The 21,038-nt window shown below is 40.2% G+C and overlaps 1 protein-coding gene and 1 pseudogene across 2 annotated transcripts in view; both read left to right on the top strand.

Moving 5' to 3' along the window:
• The window catches only part of PDK3 (pyruvate dehydrogenase kinase 3), a 74,605-nt gene that overhangs the window by 42,700 nt on the left and 10,867 nt on the right, over positions 1-21,038 (top strand). For both annotated transcript variants that reach the window (XM_003917513.3, XM_021933046.2), the window contains 4 exons: positions 11,665-11,742; positions 16,982-17,058; positions 18,356-18,457; positions 18,857-18,967. In XM_003917513.3, the coding sequence (XP_003917562.1) occupies positions 11,665-11,742; positions 16,982-17,058; positions 18,356-18,457; positions 18,857-18,967 (368 nt within the window). The remainder of the gene's footprint in view (positions 1-11,664; positions 11,743-16,981; positions 17,059-18,355; positions 18,458-18,856; positions 18,968-21,038) is intronic.
• On the top strand, positions 5,126-6,703 carry LOC108583799 (annotated as a pseudogene).

Here is a 21,038-nt window from a genome sequence, read left to right as displayed (position 1 = left end):
ACTAGCAGCAGATAGTCCTTGGGTGTCAGACACGTCATTTGGCTTCCCATTTACGCCATTGATTCTATAATAGGTTGGTGCCTTTATTTTGTTTCTGGCATAAATTATAAAATATTTTTAAAAGTCATTTCAGGCTTTTATAAGACAGTTGGAAATTTGAACACTGCATATTTGACATTAAAAATATGTTAACTTTTTAAGTGTGATATTGGTATTTGGTGGTGTTTTTATAAAGGTGTACTAGCTTTGAGAGAGGTATTTTAAAATATTTACACATGATATGAAATGATGTGAGATTTGCTTAAAAGTTATGCACAGGGAGGGGAGTGAAAAGGACTGGGCATTTGTTGAAAATTTTTGAGGCTGTTGATGGGCACATGGGGTTCATTATACTATGCTCTGTACTTGGGTATGTGTTTGGAATTCTTCACGGTAAACACATTAGTCTGTTCTCATGTTGCTATAGAGAACTACCTGAGACTGGGTAATTTATAAAGAAAAGAGGTTTGATTGACTCACAGTTCTGCCGGCTGTACAGGAGGCGTGGCTGGGGAGGCCTCGGGAAACTTACAATCATGGCAGAAGGGTGGAGGGGAAGTAAGCATGTCTTCACTTGGTGGCAGGAGAGAGCAAGCGAAGGGGAAAGTGCTACACATTTTAAACAACCAGATCTCGTGGGAACTCACTATCATGAGAACAGCAAGAGGGAGCTCTGCCCCCCATGATCCAATCACCTCCCACCAGGCCCCACCACCAACACTCAGGATCACTATTCAATATGAGATTTGGGTGAGGGTGCAGAGCCAAACCATATCAATGAAGTTTTAAAAACACTTGTTTTCATCATCTTATTGTCTCTCCACAAATAAAGTCTTTCACTAATTTTTAGGGAGCTTTTAACCAAGAACAAATACAACCAGATAAGTAACAGGGAGTTTTATGAAACTGTTATCACTTCTATAGAACAGAGAGATTAAGTGGTGCTAAAGTGAGTCAGAGGTATCATAAGAGAATGTGAGGAGGAATCGACTGTGACTTGACTTTTAACATGGAAAGAATCTATCGTTTTATGGCACTTACTCTCTGTGTTTCTCTTCTCTCATATTTAGTACATATTACCCGGCCTTGTCATTATTTGTACTTTTTTTTTTTTTTTTTTTTTTTTTTTTTTTGAGATGGAATCTCGTTGTGTTGCCCAGGCTGGAGTGCAATGGCACGATCTTGGCTCACTGCAACCTCTGCCTCCTGAGTTCAAGCAATTCTCCTGCCTTAGCCTCCCAAGTAGCTGGAATTACAGGCAACCGCCATCATGCCCAGCTAATTTTTGTATTTTTGTAGAGATGAGGTTTCACCATGGTCTTGAACTCCTGACCTCAGGTGATCCTCCCACCTCAGCCTCCCAAAGTGCTGGGATTACAGGCATGAGCCACTGTGCCTGGCCTATTTGTCTCTCTCTAACTAGGGTGTCAGTTTCTAAAGGTCTGGAATTATTCTTATATGCTTTTGCATCACTCCTCTTAGGGTCAGAAGTTTTGTACCAAAAAGTAGCTGAAGATTATATGAAGAATAGTTCAATACGTATTTGAAAGAAAACACTGGAAGTTTATGCCAACGTCTACCTCATAGCCTCCTGTTTGCTTTGTCCCTTTTAGTCACAATTTTGACCCTGAGCCACAGTCCCCTCCTTTTTCTTCCTTCTTCCTGTACCCACAGCTTTATCTTCAGTCTTTCTCCTGCCCTTGTTAACTGTATTATACCCAGTATTGTACTGTGAACAGAGTTGACTGCTTCTTCTTCTTTAATCATTTCTGCCGCTCACTGGCATAATTAAAGCTTGGAGTTCCTAGTGAAGCCCTATACAATAACAGTCACTTCTTGTGCCCTTCTGTGACTCAAAATCCCCCTTCCCCCAGCACACACACACACACACACACACACACACACGGACATGTACACACATGCAAATCCCACCCCCACACTCATGGGGTAAGCAGGAAGGGCTGGCACGCTCCCCATTCCCCACACCTCTCTCAAACCATGTTTTTTCATCTCTCAACAGCATCTTCCCTTAAGGAAAAAAAACTGGAGTTGGTTTCAGATTCTGAAAGTGTATAACCCTCTAAAGCAGCAGTCACACAATCAACTTTCTGACATCCTTCATTCCCTTCATAAATGATGGATACCATACCCACAGCACACTAAATACTCTTGGCTTATATGCATTTTCTGGAATGCTTTTGTACTTCTGCTTCCACCTGGTGAGGTTCATGCTTACTAAGGGTAACTTATTTGTACCCAAGCCATTGATGTAAGTTATACTCACTGTTGTGACTATATAATTTATTTAAACGTTACGTAAACTGAAGAAATATACATACATAAAAGAGACTTATTTCTGTTAAAACCAAGTTGAATGCTTTGGAAGGACTCTTAAAAATGTTATGAAATTACCGTGAGTAAGAAAACGATTAGATTACATGGCAACACAGAGTAAAAATCTTACCTGGAATTCATACCCAGGTTGCCTCACAAGTATCTTTAAGTTTATTATACTTTAAAGAAATAGGAATTAGAATTCATAGATGTAAGTGATGTTCTTCATCCAAGAAAGACGAACTGGAATCCCAAACTGATCCACATTCAAAGGAAAGGCCTTATGTGAATATATTGACAGAGAAATAAATTGTATGTTCAAATGTGCATTTTAAGTTAATGTTTAGGATAGTAATCAAATTTTATGGTTTCCCACTTTACCCAACATTTCTGTTAATCATCCAACTCCTTTTCCCAGTTGGGACAGTTAAGAAGACTATTGCCATATTACCAAAATCATAAAAGTGCTCATCAAAGAAAGTTCAGAAAATGTGGGAAAAGGGAGAAGAGAATAAAAATTACCCATTTTCATAATTTAGTGCGAACATTGTTTTATACATTTGAACTCATCAGATTTATAGATAGGTGTGCAGCTGCAAATATTGTGTCTAATCTTTGTCTCCGTGAAATCCATAGTATTTGTGTATTTCTCTATCTCCAGCACTAATGCCCATCACACACACCCTTCCTGGCTGAATTCAATACCCCATGGTAGAAGCCTCTATCCTGCTGTCTGCGTCAATATTGTTGGAGTTCTTCCTGTGTTTAATCTGTGATACTCATTATCTGTATATTCAAATGGTCTTTCCAGCCAAGTGTGCGTAACCTTTATTCCGCAGTGGGGGATTGGCCTTATATCAGTTACTTTTTCTACCCTGGCAAATGGGCTAGGCAACCTAGAAGGAAACCTGCAGGCCTCTTTTTTCCTTGTAGACCAAAGCCCATGTCTCCAGTGAACTGTCTGCTTCATTTCCTGTGGACCCTCCTCTTAATTTTTTGAGCATCAAATACTTATGCAGAAGCTATTTCTAGCTCCAAGTAAGACTGAGAGAGAATAAAGAAGGCACAGAACACCAAAGGTCGAAAGGCCTGAAATTTCTTCTGTGTCTTCTAGCTAAAAGGCACTGGAGTCTCCATCCCCAAATGCCCCAGGAGCAACCATCAGAAAGTCTCAAGAGGCCCAGGCCTCACCAGCTCTTCTTACCAATCCCTGCCAAGTGTTGCCAAGGAAAGGAAGAAATGGATGTCAGCCTCTTTTGACTCTTAGTGAAGTCTTACTATTGCCTTCCTCTTTTTAGAGTAGTTGATATTTTCACCCTGGCTTTTTACCTTCTTCCACTATCCTCTGAGATTTCTTAGTTAATCTTCTAACTCAGAATCTCTATAGCTAATCTTTTATTTCCTTCCTTTTGTTTTAAGCAGTTAGATGTTGCAAGAGTAAGGGCTCTGGGTTTTAATGACAGCCCTACTAATGATTTTCTTAGCTGTGAAGATCCTACATGGTTTAAGCATAGTCGGGTGTCCAGCCCAAATGACCCTGTGTGGGCATGTGTGTGTGAGCCTCTTTGTATGCACACATGTGTGTTTTATAGGTTTAATACATGTTGGTCGGGTGCAGTGGCTCACACCTGTAATCCCAGCACTTTGGGAGGCCGAGGGGGGGTGGATCACCTGAGGTCAGGAGTTCGAGACCAGCCTGGCCAACATGGTGAAACCCCATCTCTACTAAAAATACAAAAGTTAGATGGGCATGGTGGCAGACACCTGTAATCCCAGCTACTCAGGAGGCTGAGGCAGGAGAATTGCTTGAACCCGGGAGATGGAGGTTGCAGTGAGCCGAGATCACACCATTACACTCCAGCCTGGGCAACAAGAGTGAAACTCCGTCTCAAACAAACAGACAAACAAACAACAACAACAAAGCAAGTGTTAAGCCCACTCCCATCCTTAGATCTCTTGAGACAGATTACAGAAAACTATGTAGAAGAGTAGAGACAATATTTTTATTTTTGACTAGACAGTTGTAGCAACGTATAAAAATGGGGTGCATCTTGTGTAGCATTAATTGAATGTGCAGAACACTGAAGCATGCCTCCTTGCTGCTTATTTAGCACATTAATATCTACCTTTACACATCTGCAAATTATAGACTCCAGGTAGTGAATGCTAGAATTAGAGTTGTAAAGCAGGTCCTATTATCCTTTGGGAGGTGCCTTCCATTGTGACCCTTTTCCCTCCTTTCTTTGTAAGAAACTAGGAAATAAAATGGAAAATCCTGCTGTAAGATCATTTTAAAGGTATATACTTAAATACTTGGTATAAAAATCAATTCTCGCAGTGATGCTAAGTTGCCTGTGTTGTTCCTACATGCTATTATTGCTTAATATAATAGCACACAAATGGTATCCTCAGAGCGCGTGACATTATTCTGGTTCAGAAATAATGTCTTGTGCTCTCACTTTGGGCTCTTTAGGTTACAAGTAACAGAGACCCACTCATGCTAGCTCAAGAAAGATTTATCAAAAGAACCTGGTAGGTCCCGTGATAATCCAAGGACAGGAAGCACTTTACAGTTGGGGCTATAGAAATTGGAATTATCAGCCTGGCCAACGTGGTGAAATCCCGTCTCTGCTAAAAATACCAAAATTAGCCAGGTATGGTGGCATGTGCCTGTAATCCCAGCAACTCTGGAGGCTGAGGCAGGAGAATTGCTTCAACACGGGAGGCGGAGGCTGCAGTGAGCTGAGATTGCACCACTGCACTCCAGCCTGGGTGACAGAGTTGAGACTCCATCAGAAAAAAAAAAAAAGAAATTGGAATTAGGAAACAGAAAACAAGATTATTTTCTGTGTATCTTTGCAACTGGAGCTGCCAAGTCATGGCCTCTCCACCTTTCTCCATGCCTGCTCCATTTACCTGTTTTTGTCTGTATACTGGATGACTCAGTGGCATCTTGTTGGGCACTCTAGTCCTTCACAGATCTCATGATAATTCTCAGTGTACCCTTTTGGCTTCTGCCCTGCCTGATCACCCCAACTGTCTTGATTCTAAATTCCCAAAAGATGCATTTAATTAACTCAGCTTATCTTTTTTTTTTCTCCCTATGATCACAAGTTTTAGGATTCTGATCAGTCTGGAGATTGGTTGCCCTTACATTGGATGTTCTACTCCCATTTGCCTAGTCTGCTGTGGTTTGGAGCATGAGATGTGGGGGCCTACTCCTTTAAAAAATCCCCATTGGATCCCACTCAGGATGGGTTTGGGATAGGAAGGATGATGATAGACATGCCTTATTAGAATTTCTCTGAGACTTGAAAGTGTTCCTAAAAGGCAGCATATCACTTCCAGAAGGTGCGGTGCGGGTCAGTGTTGTCTTTGTGGGCTTCCACCATGGTGCACTGTGGCCAGGGCCAAAAAGTGCAGAAGGTGAATATAGCCCATCAGCCTTACCTTCATCTTCAGATACTTGCAAAATAGATCTCGGATTCAGGTATGACTCTATGAGCAAGTGAATATGCTGATAGAGGGCCATATCATTGGTTTTGATGAGTCTGTAAACCTCATATCAGATGATGCAGAAGAGATTCATTGTGAAACAAAGCCAAGAAAACCCCTGGGTCAGATCGTGCTAAAGGAGATCATATTCTGCCACAAAATGTCTCTAACCAGAAATGATCAAGGAAGTGAGAAACTATTGAGAAATTGTTTTTTTAGGTGTCCTTTGTTGGGAGTATAGTTCTAAAATGTCTGTTCAGATTGTTTCCCTTATCCATATATATTATTACCAGATGACGATAAATGCTGTGGGATTGTTTTTATTAAGAAAATAGAAATAAAACAATTAAAAGCAGCCTATCAGCACTTTTCTAATGTTTTCTGGTCATTTACATTTACCTTTTTCTGACAGTGGCTTCTTAAACTTCAGCTTTATGATTTTCTGTATTCTATTAGACTCAAAGTTAGGGATCTTGGCACCTTCATTTTAATTTTTTCAACAGTCACTCAAATTCATCCTAGTCCAGCCTCTCATATTTGTTGTCTCAAGTGATTGCATGTATTCAAGATAGAGGCTAATTAATATTTGATAACAGAGGTGAATTTTGAATAGGAAAATCTGATAAAGCAACCTCCATTATCTATTTAATTTTCCTGTGTGCTATTTATTAAAACAGATTCATGGCTAGTTTGGTTCTGTTGGGCTGATTTCTGTGTGAACCTTCACCCTGTTCTCAGCCTTTTAAAATTTTAGTCTTGGCCGGGCGTGGTGGCTCATGCCTGTAATCCCAGCACTTTGGGAGGCCGAGGCAGGCGGATCACGAGGTCAGGAGACCAAGACCATCCTGGCTAACAAGGTGAAACCCCATCTCTACTAAAAATACAAAAAATTAGCCAGGCATGGTGGCAGGCACCTGTAGTCCCAGCTACTTGGGAGGCTGAGGCAGGAGAATGATGTGAACCTGGGAGGCGGAGCTTGCAGTGAGCCGAGATCACGCCACTGTACTCCAGCCTGGGCAACAGAGCCAGACTGTGTCTCAAAAAAAAAAAATTTTTGATTCATGTATTTACAGTTTAGTTATTTTAACCTGGGGAAGTATGTATGAGCCACACCTACAGTTTTGTTAATTATTTTATAATCAGTACCTTAAAACCCTTGAAAACAGATTCCTAAAATAAGGCATATGATTTATATTCAGCGGCAATAATAATTTTCTAATATTTTCTTCTAAAGATTGATGGTAAATATTGGCTCCAATATATTGCACATAAAATAATTTGGCAGTTATCTTTTTTGATATTTTGATATCTAAATTTAAAAAATAGAAAAGTTTGATTAGAAAGCTTATTATAAGTAGAATTTGCATTTTACTCTAAGTGTAAATTACAAGCCATTAGTTGAATTTTGGTTTTGATGGTGATTTCTTAAAGCTTTTTCATTTTTATGTTAAATTATTTTACTTAAACAGAAATATCCTGTTTGAGTATATAAGTGCTGTCGCCCCAGTACCTCATAAGCATTCGTGTCCTAGGAGAGATGAGTGGCAGAATTAGTGTGACTCAGACTTGACTTTCCAGGGAAGTGGTCTAGCTTCTCTTCCAAATTACCTGCTAAGTTTTAAGAATGTGGACTCTCAGGCTTCAACATAGAGCTACTGCCTCAGAATTTCCAGGGGTTCCTTTCATAATCTGTACTCTTTCTTTCAAACCTGGTAACGAATCCCACACACAGCTAGATTGGGGAATGACTCTAGGCCTCTAATTCCCAGTCTCAGCAAAAGGAACACCCCCTGTCAATGTAATTTACTGCATGTTGAGAACTTAATCATGGGCCAGAGGATCGTTCCATTTAACAAATGCTCACTAAGTGTGTATTGTGTCCCAGGCACTGCAACATGCATTGTGTCCAAGGAATTTACAAAGATGTATAGTATATAGATAATATCATTAATGCCCTTTTGGCTAGCTGGTGTATGTGAGTCTACATTGTGATGACTTGAGTTCTTCAAGGATCATCATGCAATTCTTAATTATAGCATTGATACACTATATTTTGTAGTGATGCTTTAAAAATTCTTAATCACACGTGGTTTTAGGAGCTGTACTGGGTCTTTGTGTTTTGAGTTGGCTGCTTCTGTCCGGGCTTGGTCTTTCACATGTTAAATTTGTGTAGCACGTTTTCTTAACAGCGCTGTCATAATCATGCTACTGGGCAAGCGAATTCCATGAGAAATTAGGACATTTAGTGGGTGTAGATTATTTTTGTTTGGTAGTGAATGGAAGAGCACTGTTTAAACATCTTTATTACATACCTGGAGGAGTTGTTTTGTGGAGATGTGTTGGCTTTGTGTATGGATAATGAATGATCGTTTTTAGGTTTCAGTGTTTGTGATCTTGGAAATTCCTGTTCAACTTTGTGCTTTCACGTCACTAGGTGGAGATGTAGCATTGTTTGGTGGCATAGGCTAAGCAAGAGGAGTGAGTCTTGATTTCTCTTCTTTTGACAAAAGTACTTTAGAGATATTTGATAAGGTTTATTATAGCCTAGGAAAACACTTGTAAATTTAGTATAATTCAAAATTTTTAACTTTCTTTCTTTTTCAGGGTTGAAATTCAATCCTACTTAAGTGTCTATTTTCATACTGACCAACTCTTTGAAACATTTTTTTTCTCCTCTTACTGCTGTTTCCTTTTTGCTGTCCCTCATTATTTCACCTTGTCTGAGTTATTTTAATATCTCTATCTTTGGTTCTTTATAGGGATTTAATTCTAAAAGTTTAGTAAAAGAATCAGAATTCTTACTCTGAGGTCAAATAATAGATAAAATTTTAATTTGGTAGCAATATGAAGTCAATGAACCAAAATTTATAGTCTGAACATACCCTAATCTTATCTTTGTATTATTGTAGGTTAATAATGTCAATTTTTAACATTAACATTCTGTAGGGCTTACTTTTCCCCCTTTCCTTCCTTCCTTCCTTCTTTTTCTCACCTCTTGAATATTAAACAAGCACAATATCTACTTTTGCACAGTATTGATGTGGGGAATATAAAGGAAATAAGAGCCTGTCTCCAAAGAGCTGATAATCCTGTTGAGAACATTCCAAATGCGCCCACGAAGCAGCAATTTTCTACTCCTAGGTATATACCCAAGAGAAATGAAGGCATATGTTCACACAAATGTTTGGACATGAAGGTTCATAGCAGCACTATTCATAATAGCCAAAAAGTGGAAACAACCCAGATGTCTACCAGCTGATGAATGGATAAAGAAAATATGGTATACTTGCACAATGGAATATAATATAGCAATAAAAAGAAATGAGGTTCTGATACATGCTATGATGTAGATGATGCTTGAAAACATGCTGGTGGAAGAAGCCAGTCACAGAAGACCGCATATTATTCCGTTTATGTAAAAAGTCCAGAATAGCAAATCTATAGAGACAAAGTAGATCCATGGTTGCCTAGGGCTGGGTGGAGGGGAATAACTGCTAACGGGTTTGGAACTTCTTTTGGTAGTGATGAAAATGTAAACTTGATTATAGTGATTAATGCACAGCTCTGACTATATACTAAAAACCACTGAGTTGTATGTACTTTTTTTTTTTGAGATGGAGTCTCACTCTGTTACCCAGGCTGGAATGCAGTGGCGTGATCTCGGCTCACTGCAACCTCTGCCTCCCAGGTCCAAGTAGTTCACCTGCCTCAACCTCCTGAGTAGCTAGGACTACAGGCACCCGCCACCATGCCTGGCTAATTTTTGTATTTTTAGTAGAGAAGGGGTGTCACCATGTTGGTCAGGCTGGTCTCGAACTCCTGACCTCAAGTGATCCCCCTGCCTTGGCCTCCCAAAGTGCTGGGATTACAGGTGTGAGCCACTGCGCCCGGCCGTGTGTACACTTTACTTTCAGTGAGTGAATTGTATGGTATAAGAATTATCTCCAATAAAGATTTTTTAAAAGTAAACTTTACTTTCAATGAGTGAATTGTATGGTATAATAATTATCTCCAATAAAGATTTTTTAAAAGTAAATTACCAAAAGGTTTAAAATTTATCAAACCAAGGTTTTTAACAAATTTTTAATTTATTTTTATTTATTTATTTTTTATTTTGAGATGGAGTCTCACTCTGTCCCCCAGGCTGGAGTGCGGTGGCACGATCTCGGCTCACTGCAACCTCTACCTCCTGGGTTCAAGCAATTCTCCTGCCTCAGCCTCCCAACTAGCCTCCCAACTAGCTGGGATTACAGACACTCACCACCATGCATGGCTAATTTTTGTATTTTTAGTAGAGATGGGGTTTCACCATGTTGGCCTGGCTGGTCTTGAACTCCCGGCCTCAAGTGATCAGCCCACCTCGGCCTCCCAAAGTCCTGGGTTTACAGGCGTGAGCCACTGCACCTGGCTCAAGGACTGTTTGTTGACCATCTACATAGGCACTATACGAAGTTCTATGCAAGTTATAAAACAAGTGTTAAGACACAAACACTGACCTCAGATTGTTTACAGTTCGAGAGAAAAGGCATATATGCAGTATCCAATGTCTTGTAATGCACCTTTGCTTTCTGAATTTGCTCCCCATCTTTGAATCTCCTGAATTCTGTCTTCCAGCTATTTCTGTAATGGCTCTGATCTTCTTACCATATGTTTTTTATTTTATCCTTTAAAAAGTGAACTGTTGCTCCTCAGACTTTGATAAATATCAGCCCCAGCCTGTTACCTTTAACTAATTGAAAGGACCTTTTAAAGTGATAGTGGCATCTCCAGTAATTTAAATTGTGTGGCTCATGGAAATCCATTCATTCAGCAAATACTTACTGAGGTTTCACTTACAAATAACTCTGGCAAATCACAAGACTGTTGGCATTATTATTTTTAAGATCATGACAAATATTATTTTGCTACAATTTAGTCAGGTTGCATGGTGCTTGGAAAGTATAGTCTTGAGTTCCTAAATTTTCATGAAAAATATCTTCTGGTAATAGTTATAAGTTAAACAAATACGTGTTTGGTATAGAGCTAGTTGAATTGCCAGTATTCTAGTATGTTGCCATTGTTATGGTCATTAAGACTTTAAGAAAAGAAAGCCAGGCACGGTGGCTCATGCCTGTAATCCCAGCACTTTTGGGAGGCCAAAGTGGGTGGATCACCTGAGGTCAGGAGTTCGAGACCAGCCTGGCCAACATAGTGAAACCTCATCTCTACTAAAAATACAAAAATTAGCCGGACGTGGTGCCATCCGCCTGTAATGCCAGCTACTCAGGAGGCTGAGGCAGGAGAATCGCTTGAGCCTGGGAGACGGAGGTTGCAGTGAGCTGATATGGCACCACTGCACTCCAGCCTGGGCAACAGAGTGAGACTCTGTCTCAAAAAACAAACAAACAAAAAAATCCTTTAAGAAAAGAGAGATTAGCTGGGCATGGTGGCATGTGCCTGTAAGGCCAGCTACTTGGGAGGCTGAGGTGGGAGGACTGCTTGAGCCCAGTAGTTCGAGCCTGCAGTGAGCTATGATCACACCACTGTACTCTAGCCTAGGCGACAGAGTGAGACGCTGTCTTGGAAAAAATAGAAAAGAGAACTTTTGTTTTAGTCATGGTAATTCTATTAAAGCCACAAAAGGATATTTTGTAAAAGGTTGTAGTTGATTAATTCTACATCCATCTGTTTAGACAGTTTCTTTATCTTATATACCTATAGATATATACATGCACATGCATGCACACACACACACATATACATGCTTGTGCCTATATGTTATTAGTGCAGCAGCTAAACTTTTTCCTTTTCTTGTAGATGCATATGAAACAGCCAAGATGCTGTGTGAACAGTATTACCTGGTAGCTCCAGAGCTGGAAGTTGAAGAATTCAATGGTAAAAGAAAACTAATTTTAACCTTACATTCAAAAAAGCTGACTAAGAAGCTCTTTATACCTAAGCCATATTTCAGTGAGATCCAAAATTTTTTCATTTTCTTATATATTTTGTAAACTTTCTGTGCCTTTGGTCAACCAGATATATTATTGTAAGGAGTTTTTATACAGGAATGTGTAATGTGTTAGACCCCAGAATTCTTGGAACAGAAGTAATCAAGGTAGAGTATGTACAAAGGTATAAATAGGCTCTTCTCAAAGTAACAAATGCAAACAGTCAATAAACGTATGGAAAAGTGTTTAACTTCACTAATCAAGGAAGTACAAACAAAAACACAGACAAATGCCTTTTTTTTTTTTTTTTTTTGAGATGGAGTCTCACTCTGCTGCCCAGGCTGGAGTACAGTGGTGTGATCTCAGCTCACTGCAGCCTCTGCCTTCCAGGTTCAAGTGATTCTCCTGCCTCAGGCCCCTGAGTAGCTGGGATTACAGGTGCCTGCCACCATGCCTGGCTAATTTTTGTATTTTTAGTAGAGACGAGGTTTCACCATGTTGGCCAGGCTGGTCTTGAGCTCCTGACCTCAGGTGATCCACCCGCCTCGGCCTCCCAAAGTGCTGGGATTATAGTCCTGAGCCACCGCGCCCGGCCAGAAATGCCATTTTTGTCTTTAAAAATGACAGTGATTAAAACATTTTAATGCCTTGAATTTGTGCCCACAAAAATACTTTCTCACCAGTACATATATTTCTTGTATAAGCTTAAAGTGGCCGGGCGCGGTGGCTCAAGCCTGTAATCCCAGCACTTTGGGAGGCCGAGACGGGCGGATCACAAGGTCAGGAGATCGAGACCACCCTGGCTAACACGGTGAAACCCCGTCTCTACTAAAAAATACAAAAAACTAGCCGGGCGAGGTGGCGGGCGCCTGTAGTCCCAGCTACTCGGGAGGCTGAGGCAGGAGAATAAGCGTGAACCGGGGAGGCGGGCTGCAGTGAGCTGAGATCCGGCCACTGCACTCCAACCCTGGGCTGACAAGCGAGACTCCGTCTCAAAAAAAAAAAAGCTTAAGTAAGGTATACGCCTAAAAATTACCAACAATGTTCTTTCTGTTTGGCCTAGTAAATAAGTTAATAATGGTCATATTCTTTGGTCCAGTAAATTAAACTTCAGAACATTTATTATAAGAAAATAGAGGCTGGACACGGTGGTTCATGCCTGTAATCCCAGTACTCTGGGAGGCCAAAGTGGGTAGATCTCTTGAGTCCAGGAGTTTAAGACCAGCCCGAGTGACATGGCGAAACCCCATCTCTACAAAAAATACAAAAATTAGCCAGGCGTGGTAGCACATGCTTGTATTCTCAGCTGCTTGGGAGGCTGAGGCAGGAGAATCACTTGAACCTGGGAGGCGGAGGTTGCAGTGAGCTGAGATAGTGCCATAGCACTCCACCCTCGGCAATAGAGTGAAACCCCATCTCAAAAAACAAACAAAAATATATGAAAATAGAGATGTGCAGATTTATGTACAAGATTGATGATCACAGTAGTTTTCTTATAAAGTTAGAAAACAACCCAAGTTTTCCACAATAGAGCATTGTTTAACTGAATTGTGGTACACCTATAATTTAGAATACTATGCAGCCCTTTAAAATGATGCTTTAAACGAATAATGTATGGGAAAAATTGAGATATTTTTTAAAAATACAGGCTATAAAAGTTTATAATAGTGGAAGTTCATTGAAAAATATTTTGAAGGATTTATACTACCAAAATACAAATAGCAGCTCTCTGGGTAATGGGGTTACAGATGATTTTTATGTTCATCATATGATTGCATATTTATTTACATATTCCTTTTATTTTTGTATTTGTAAATTATGGAAGAGACATGCTCATCACAAAAATACAAAAACAGAAATGTGAGTGAAAAGGGAAATCCCCCACTACTTTCTCAGTCCCATACAGAGTTTTGGTTTTTGCATAAAGCATGTATAGCTTTAACCCTATTTATAACGTGTTTTTCACTTCACCTTGAAGACCTTTGCAAGTATTAATCTCATTTAGAGATTATCCATAGTGTAGCTTACCATAATTTATTTAACTATTTTCCTATGGGTATACATTTAGGATTTCCGGTTTTCCTATATTCCATATAATGAGCTATGAAAGAGTGTGAGAGGTGGGGAGGGTGGAAAAATTTGTGAACATATGAAAGTATTTCTGCAGGTTGGATTCCTAGATGTGGAATGACGGGGTGTGAGCATTTACAATTAAAGATAAACCAGGCCAGGCATGGTGGCTCACACCTGTAATCCCAGCACTTTGGGCAGCTGAGGCAGGAGAATCTCTTGAGCCCAGGAGTTCGAGACCAGCCTGGGCAAGATAGCAAAACCCTGTCTCTACACAAAAGAGAAAAATTAGCTGGGCATAGTGGCATGTGTCTGTAATCCCAGCTACTCAGGAGGCTGAAGTGGGAGGATCGCTTGAGCCCAGGAGGTAAGAGGCTACAGTGAGCCGAGATCACATGACTGCATTCCAGCCTGGGTGACAGAGCAAGACCCTGTCTCAAAAAAAAAAAAAAAGAAAGATAAACCAAATTCCCCCTCAGAAGTACATTAAAAATGTATTTCTCTTATAATGAGATTAAACTATGAAAGGAGTTCAGGCTGCTGTTGAAGGACATGGCCCCTCCATTTGACTAGAAGGCATGAAGTCAAAGCTGCTTTCAAGGTCTCTTGAGTTCTCTGAGAAGAGTCATATCCCCATTGAATAAATACACTACCAGGACCAAGTGGGCTTGTCTGGAGTGTTCCTGATGAGAACCATCTTAATATTCTCTCTCTCTCTTCATACGGACTAGGCAGGAGCTGACCTCACATCCACAGGTAGTAACAAATTGCTCTTTTGCATGAGTGGCAGCCTCCCTCATTCTAAAGGCCAAAGCAGCAGGCCTGTTCTTGCTGTTTCCCAAGTGCCAGCCATGTCAGCACATTCCGTCCCCACTGAGGCTGTCATGCTGGGCAGCTCACCCACCAGGAGAGGAGCTTTCCGACTCTTTTTGGCATTGTCTCACGAATTACAGAAGCCCCCTTTCAATCATGTTCTGAAGCCCCTTGTCCTATCACTAAGATAAATGAATGCTGGTGTTTCTAGGTAGCCTCTAGCTTTATGTTGCTTTGGGTAGTGTAGTGATTATTTTTATGTATAATTTCTTAATGCTAGAGCTCTCTGTGAACATGATTAAGGAATGTGCTTTTGCCTTAACAAGTTCTATGTTGGAGATGCAGGTTGGAGGTTGATCCTGAACACCTTAAGTGGATGCTTTTTTATTTTGGAAGGAGAACTGTCTGGAAATAAAATTCCTTATATCTAATGGTATTTCTTAAATGCTGTTTCAACTAATGGCATTTGGAGCAATGATTGTACAAAATAGAGACTTTATTATTTCTGGAGTCTTGAACATGACAAACCTAGGCCATTTTTTAAATTGACTTTTTAAAATGTGCCCTTAGATGGAAAATTCATATTCTACTTATTTATAAGTCAGCAAACATCTATTAAGCATCTACTACTTAACAGCCAGCCTCGAGACCCAGAACTAGGAAAGAGTCATGGACAAAAACATCTGACATGGTTTTAAAAGGAAGGAAAGAAATCTAAACTATAATGTTCCCAAAGAAAAGTGCAAGTAATTGAGCAAGCCTTTAGATGGCTCCTAGAGAATGTTGTTTAAACTGAAAAAACAAAACAAAAGAAAACAAAAAAAACCCCACTATATAAAAGGCATTTGCCTTTTCTTGAGATTTGGGGTGAAAATGTTGAATTCATAAGGCTGTTTATGTAACTAATGATGCCATTTGGTACAAGATAAACTGAGTACCCAGCTTGTTCCTCGAGCCCCATTAGAATGACAATAAAGGAGCCAGGCGCAATGGCTCATGCCTGCAATCCCAGCACTTTGGGAGGCTGAGGTGGGCGAACACCTGAGGTCAGGAGTTCGAGACCAGCCTGTCCAACATGGGGAAACCCCGTCTCTACTAAAAATACAAAAATTAGCCAGGAGTGGCAGCGCACACCTGTAATCCCAGCCACTCAGGAGGCTGAGACAGGATAATCGCTTGAACCCGGGAGGTGGAGGTTGCAGTGAGCCGAGATGGCGCCACTACACTCCAGCCTGGGCAACAGAGCAAGACTGTGTCTCAAAAAATAAATAAATAAAAATAAAAATAATTGCTCTTTGAAGAGTTCAGGATTAGAATCAAAAGCTCTCGGTTCAGGTGTCCAGTTTCGGTGCCACTTCTGGGACCATGGGCAAGTCACACAGGCTTCCCAAAGCCTGTTTCCACGCCGCTAAACACCACCACCCTGCTAGGAGCCAGGAAATGTTGTCAGGAGGAGTCAATTGAATAATGTATGTGAAAGCTCTTTGTAGACTGCTAAGAATCAAGCAAATGTGAACTTTAATTTATATTATTGTTAATTACTTTATTAGAGGAAGTAGCTGGTCGAAATGACAGCATTCTACCTGAGAGAGTTCATGTAGTTTCAATCTCTTAAGTGATTTTGGGTCATGAGGAGGAGGAAGGACTATATTTTTGAGCATCTACTCTGTATCCCACACTCTTCTTAGTGCTTGACCCGGGTTTTGGTGTTTCTCAGATTTTCTTCAGACGATCCATGGTGCAAGGGGAAAAAATCGTAGGTCTCTAGGGGTTTATCTGCTAGCTGCTTGAGAAAAAGTTACGTGAACCTTACATTCTATGCTATAAGATGTCTTGTTTGTCATAATTTAACAAAATTGAACACTGCCATTTAGTCCAGTTCACCAGCCCTTTGTTTATTTTCCCTGTTGCTCCACATTCCCCATGGAATTCCCCCTGGGGTCAGTGGCAGAAGGTAGCCCCCAATTTGAAAAACACCCAGTGATATCTGTCTGGCCTTCTGTAATACTCAGGATATTATGGCATAGGTGATAATATTCCAATTCTGCTCAACAAAGTTTCAAAGAGATTGAGTGATTTATCCAAGGTCACATAGCTGGTAAGTGAAGGAACGGGGTTTCACCCCAGGTTTGTTTGATTCCAAAGCATATGCTTTTGCTCAGCCCTGCCTTTAGAGGTGGAAACCCAAGTTAGCCTTTTATAGAGCTGTGTTTTACACACTTGGAAAATAGAGTGCAAACATCATTCTTGAGTTTCTCCTAGTTTGGGTCCTTATTGATTGATGGTTTTGTCTCTGTTTTCAGCCAAAGCGCCAGACAAACCTATTCAGGTGGTTTATGTGCCCTCACATCTGTTTCATATGCTATTTGAGTTGTTCAAGGTAAGTGGAATTTTAAAAACATGGAAAGAAGTCTTCATTTTAAATTACTTTGATTCAGAGCATAATGGATTCATTAGATTAGCATAAGAAAAAGGTTTTGCATAACCATTTTAAAAATTCTATTTCTGATATCCTGTGGGTTTTATAATTTGTACACTGTGAGATGAAAAATTGCTGTGTACAGTATAGTTTTCGTGAATATTAGTACATATCGATTTTGAAGCTTAATTGCACTTTAGTGATTTTATGTAAAATCCATACTGTTTTTTTCTTTAGTTATGAGATTAGAGATGCTTTTTAGTTTCCAAACCTGGCAAAGGCTTTATTGGTGGTAGCCAGATCAAAATAAAAACATGTTTATACATATTTATGCTTCTGAAAATTAACCACACTGGTACATTAGTGGTTGTTCCAATCCTGAGAGATCCTGCAACCCTTTTATAAAATATTTGAATCAATTCAGAAGATCTAAGAGAGGCAGAGAAAGATGTAGATGAGCTGGACCAAAAGAACCAGCCCCCACCACCCCACCAAATTCTTTAGACTCTGCAACTTAAGCTGTTGCTTTTGTTAATCAGTAGCTAATGACATTTACAGTAGCAGTATTACAGGCACAAGGCATTTGAGCTAAAATTTCATTTCTTCCAATGCGTGAAACACTAAATTGAACACCTGAAAAATCAGTTATGCTGATTTGCTTCCAAAAATTAGAGTGTTACTGATGTAATGCTTTAAGGTTGAAATGGGCATTCAATTGTGAACTTTCTCTTCAGCAGCTGTGGCTTTTTCAGAATTTCTTTTTAACCAATATTTCTTCTACTTTTTTCAGCCAAATGATTAATTTTTGTGGGAAGCATGCATCCTTTCAGTTTTTCTGCCTCCTTTAGAGAAAAGGTGCTCTATAAATGCAGACTGATAAATAGGATTTAAAGTACACAAATGAGCCTCTGCATAGCCTCATTACATGCGATAAAAACATTCCTCTGGATTGAGTTGAATAATTTAAATACCGTAAAGCAGAAAAAAAAAAAAGAAGAAGAAGAAGAAGGAGAGAAAAATAAATATTTAGCATGTTGGATGAGGCTAAAACTAGGTGAAAAACAAAGTGTCAGGAAATTTTTCCTTGATTTGAGCATGTTTAGCTAAGCTCTTTAGAGGGAAAAGTGCCATAAAAATCCAACTAATATTTGCCCCAAAAAAGGGTTGTTGGGTATAAGTCATCTTGCACTTCTTTCTCTTTAAAAATTGTGGTTTGTGATTCGGCAGTATGATTAACAAAAAGATCTTATTATTTTAGAACTCAATGAGAGCGACAGTCGAACTCTATGAAGACAGAAAAGAGGGCTACCCCGCTGTTAAAACCCTCGTTACTTTGGGTAAAGAAGACTTATCCATTAAGGTAACTGTTTTATGTGCATGTATACTTTAATTATCAGTTGTGATTTAATAGTATCTAGACATTGAAAAATCAGAGGGAAGAAAATTGACATTTATTGAGTGTCCTATTTGTAAGTTCTATGCTAGATCCTTGGCTTAAGTTACCTTATTTAAACTTCATTAGAACCTTGTTATTCATGGAGTTGAACAAGACCTCAACACCAAGCCTGTTGGATCCTACTGTACCATTCGGCCACCTTTGCTTTACACTGTTCACAAAGGAACCATATGTCACTGGGGATTCAAAGTCCTTGTACATTTTAGAGTAATCTGCTATGTACTTTATTTAATGAACCCATTGCCTCCTACTAAGTATAGATCAACTTCTTTGTTTTGATTGTTAACATTTTGTACATTGCAGATCAGTGACCTAGGTGGTGGTGTCCCACTTCGAAAAATAGATCGTCTTTTTAACTACATGTATTCGACTGCTCCTAGACCCAGCCTGGAGCCTACCAGAGCTGCCCCTTTGGTAAGCATCTCAAACTGCTGCTGAAGGAAAGATCATAAACACGGGAAGGGGCTCAGAGGGAGCTGCCTCTCTCCCCAGGTTGTCACATTAGTGTGGTTGATTTAGAATGTTGCGGTTTGGAGGAGGGGGAATTTTTTGCCTTGGCTACTTTCTTTGTACTTCTATTTCCTCTCTGATTTATCTCTAAGAAACACTCCGAGCTGAGTGCCTCACTCCCAAATACAGAGAAAAAGTACCTCATCGTGGTAAGACTGCTACTGGAGCACCATTTTCCACTTTGTGCTACCCTTGGAAGGGGTAGAAGTTACCAGTGGGTGAGCAAAGGGACAGTACTGAATGCATAGCTGCCGCTTGGTCCTGCACACTCTGCCGTGCATACCACAGAGGCGCGAATCACCTAGTGCCTTGGAATCTCCACTGTCAAATTTGTTTATATAATTAAAATGTTAAATTATGGAAACATTAAATTTTTATATTAAATAACATTAGCATGAAACATATAGGTGGTGTATGCGTTTTCAGAGCCCTTTCTGTCTCACTCTGGAAATAACCTTCAGCCCTATTAAGGCAGTGAGAAAAGCCTCTGGTTACCATGGTAGCATTTAGATCCTGGTAGGGCCACACTTGCTTCCCCTGCTGAGTGTTTCTAATTGACAAACAACAATTGAACCCTTTGTCATTAAACACAGCAACATATCTATCAGTCTGCAAAATGGTTCAGGGTATAAATTAAGTTTCATTTTAAAGTCCTACCTGACTGATAAGCACATAAGATTATATTTTATTTGTATGAATAAAATCAAACACTTTGCATCCTTTATTTGAGACAGAGTTTGTTAACTCAGCATGTTAGAAACAGGAAATCATTTATATAGGATTCGAGAAAATTCATGAAAGATCACGTTTGAGAGGCATTGCCTTGACTAGGCTCTGGCATGCACTTAAATACACATCAAAAGGAAAAAAGGCAGCACAAACAAATCTAGCACCTTCCCCAGTTGTTTAAAAGAAATATAGATTGTCTCTTCCAGGTCTTAAAATAGCATCTTGAGGAACTGAGGACTTGTAAGAGACCTTTAAAAATTACGCACGCACACTCCCATTGTATAGATGAGGAAATGAGGAAATGACCTTGCCCAAAGTCATTGAACTAATTAACTGCAGAGCTGGTGCTGGCCATGTCTGTGTTCTTTCCAGTGTACTATGTGGCCTTTCCTTTTGAAGAAATGCTTCCACTAGTGGCTCTCCCAGTTAAGAAACTGGCCTGTAATCCTAGCACTTTGGGAGGCCAAGGCGGGTGGATCACTTGAGGTCAGGAGTTCGAGACCAGCCTGGCCAACATGGTGAAACCCGGTCTCTACTAAAAATACATGAAAATAGGAGCAGTGGCGCACGCTTGTACTCAGGAGGCTGAGGCACAAGAATTGCTTGAACCTGGGAGGTGGAGGTTGCAGTGAGCCAAGATTATGCCACTGTACTCCAGCCTGGGCGACAGAGCGAGACTCTGCCTCAAAAAAAAGAAAAAAAAGAAAAAGAAACTCTCCTCAGCTTTAAAGTGGGCACATGGATATGTACTACTAGAAAACATAATTTCCTCATTGAGCAACTTGCACTTTTACACCTCTGTGCCTTTACACTTGCATTTCTGTTGTGAGAATATCCACCCAGCGAACTCCTGCTGATGCTTTGACCCTCTGGGAAACCTTTCCTGAACCTCAGCCAATCCGAGGTCCAGACCCCTCCTCTGCACTCTGGGAGTCTGGGCTTACACTCACATCTGCATTGGCCTCGGAGCTCTCACCTGTTCTGTGTTGGACCTGAGGGCAGGCTCTGGGCCTTGCTTGAGCATAGAAGGCAGATTTCCTCACATCTCTTCCTAGAGTGAGCTAGTTTCTTTGCTGTGGTTACCTGAGTCACTACTATAGATATCTCATCTTCACTACTGGCCATATTCAGCAAGTCCTAAAGCCCTCAAATAATGGAGTATGTTCTTTTACCCTCTGCCCTTTCAGTTAGACGCTACCCTGAGAGAAGGTATCAAGGAGAGATGTTAGAAAAGGGCAGAAATCCA

The sequence above is a fragment of the Papio anubis genome, chromosome X (genome assembly GCF_008728515.1).
Source record: "Papio anubis isolate 15944 chromosome X, Panubis1.0, whole genome shotgun sequence".
Classification (NCBI taxonomy): domain Eukaryota; kingdom Metazoa; phylum Chordata; class Mammalia; order Primates; family Cercopithecidae; genus Papio; species Papio anubis.
The sequence above is the reverse complement of the archived record's forward strand: the minus strand, read 5'-3'. Positions and strand labels throughout refer to the sequence as shown.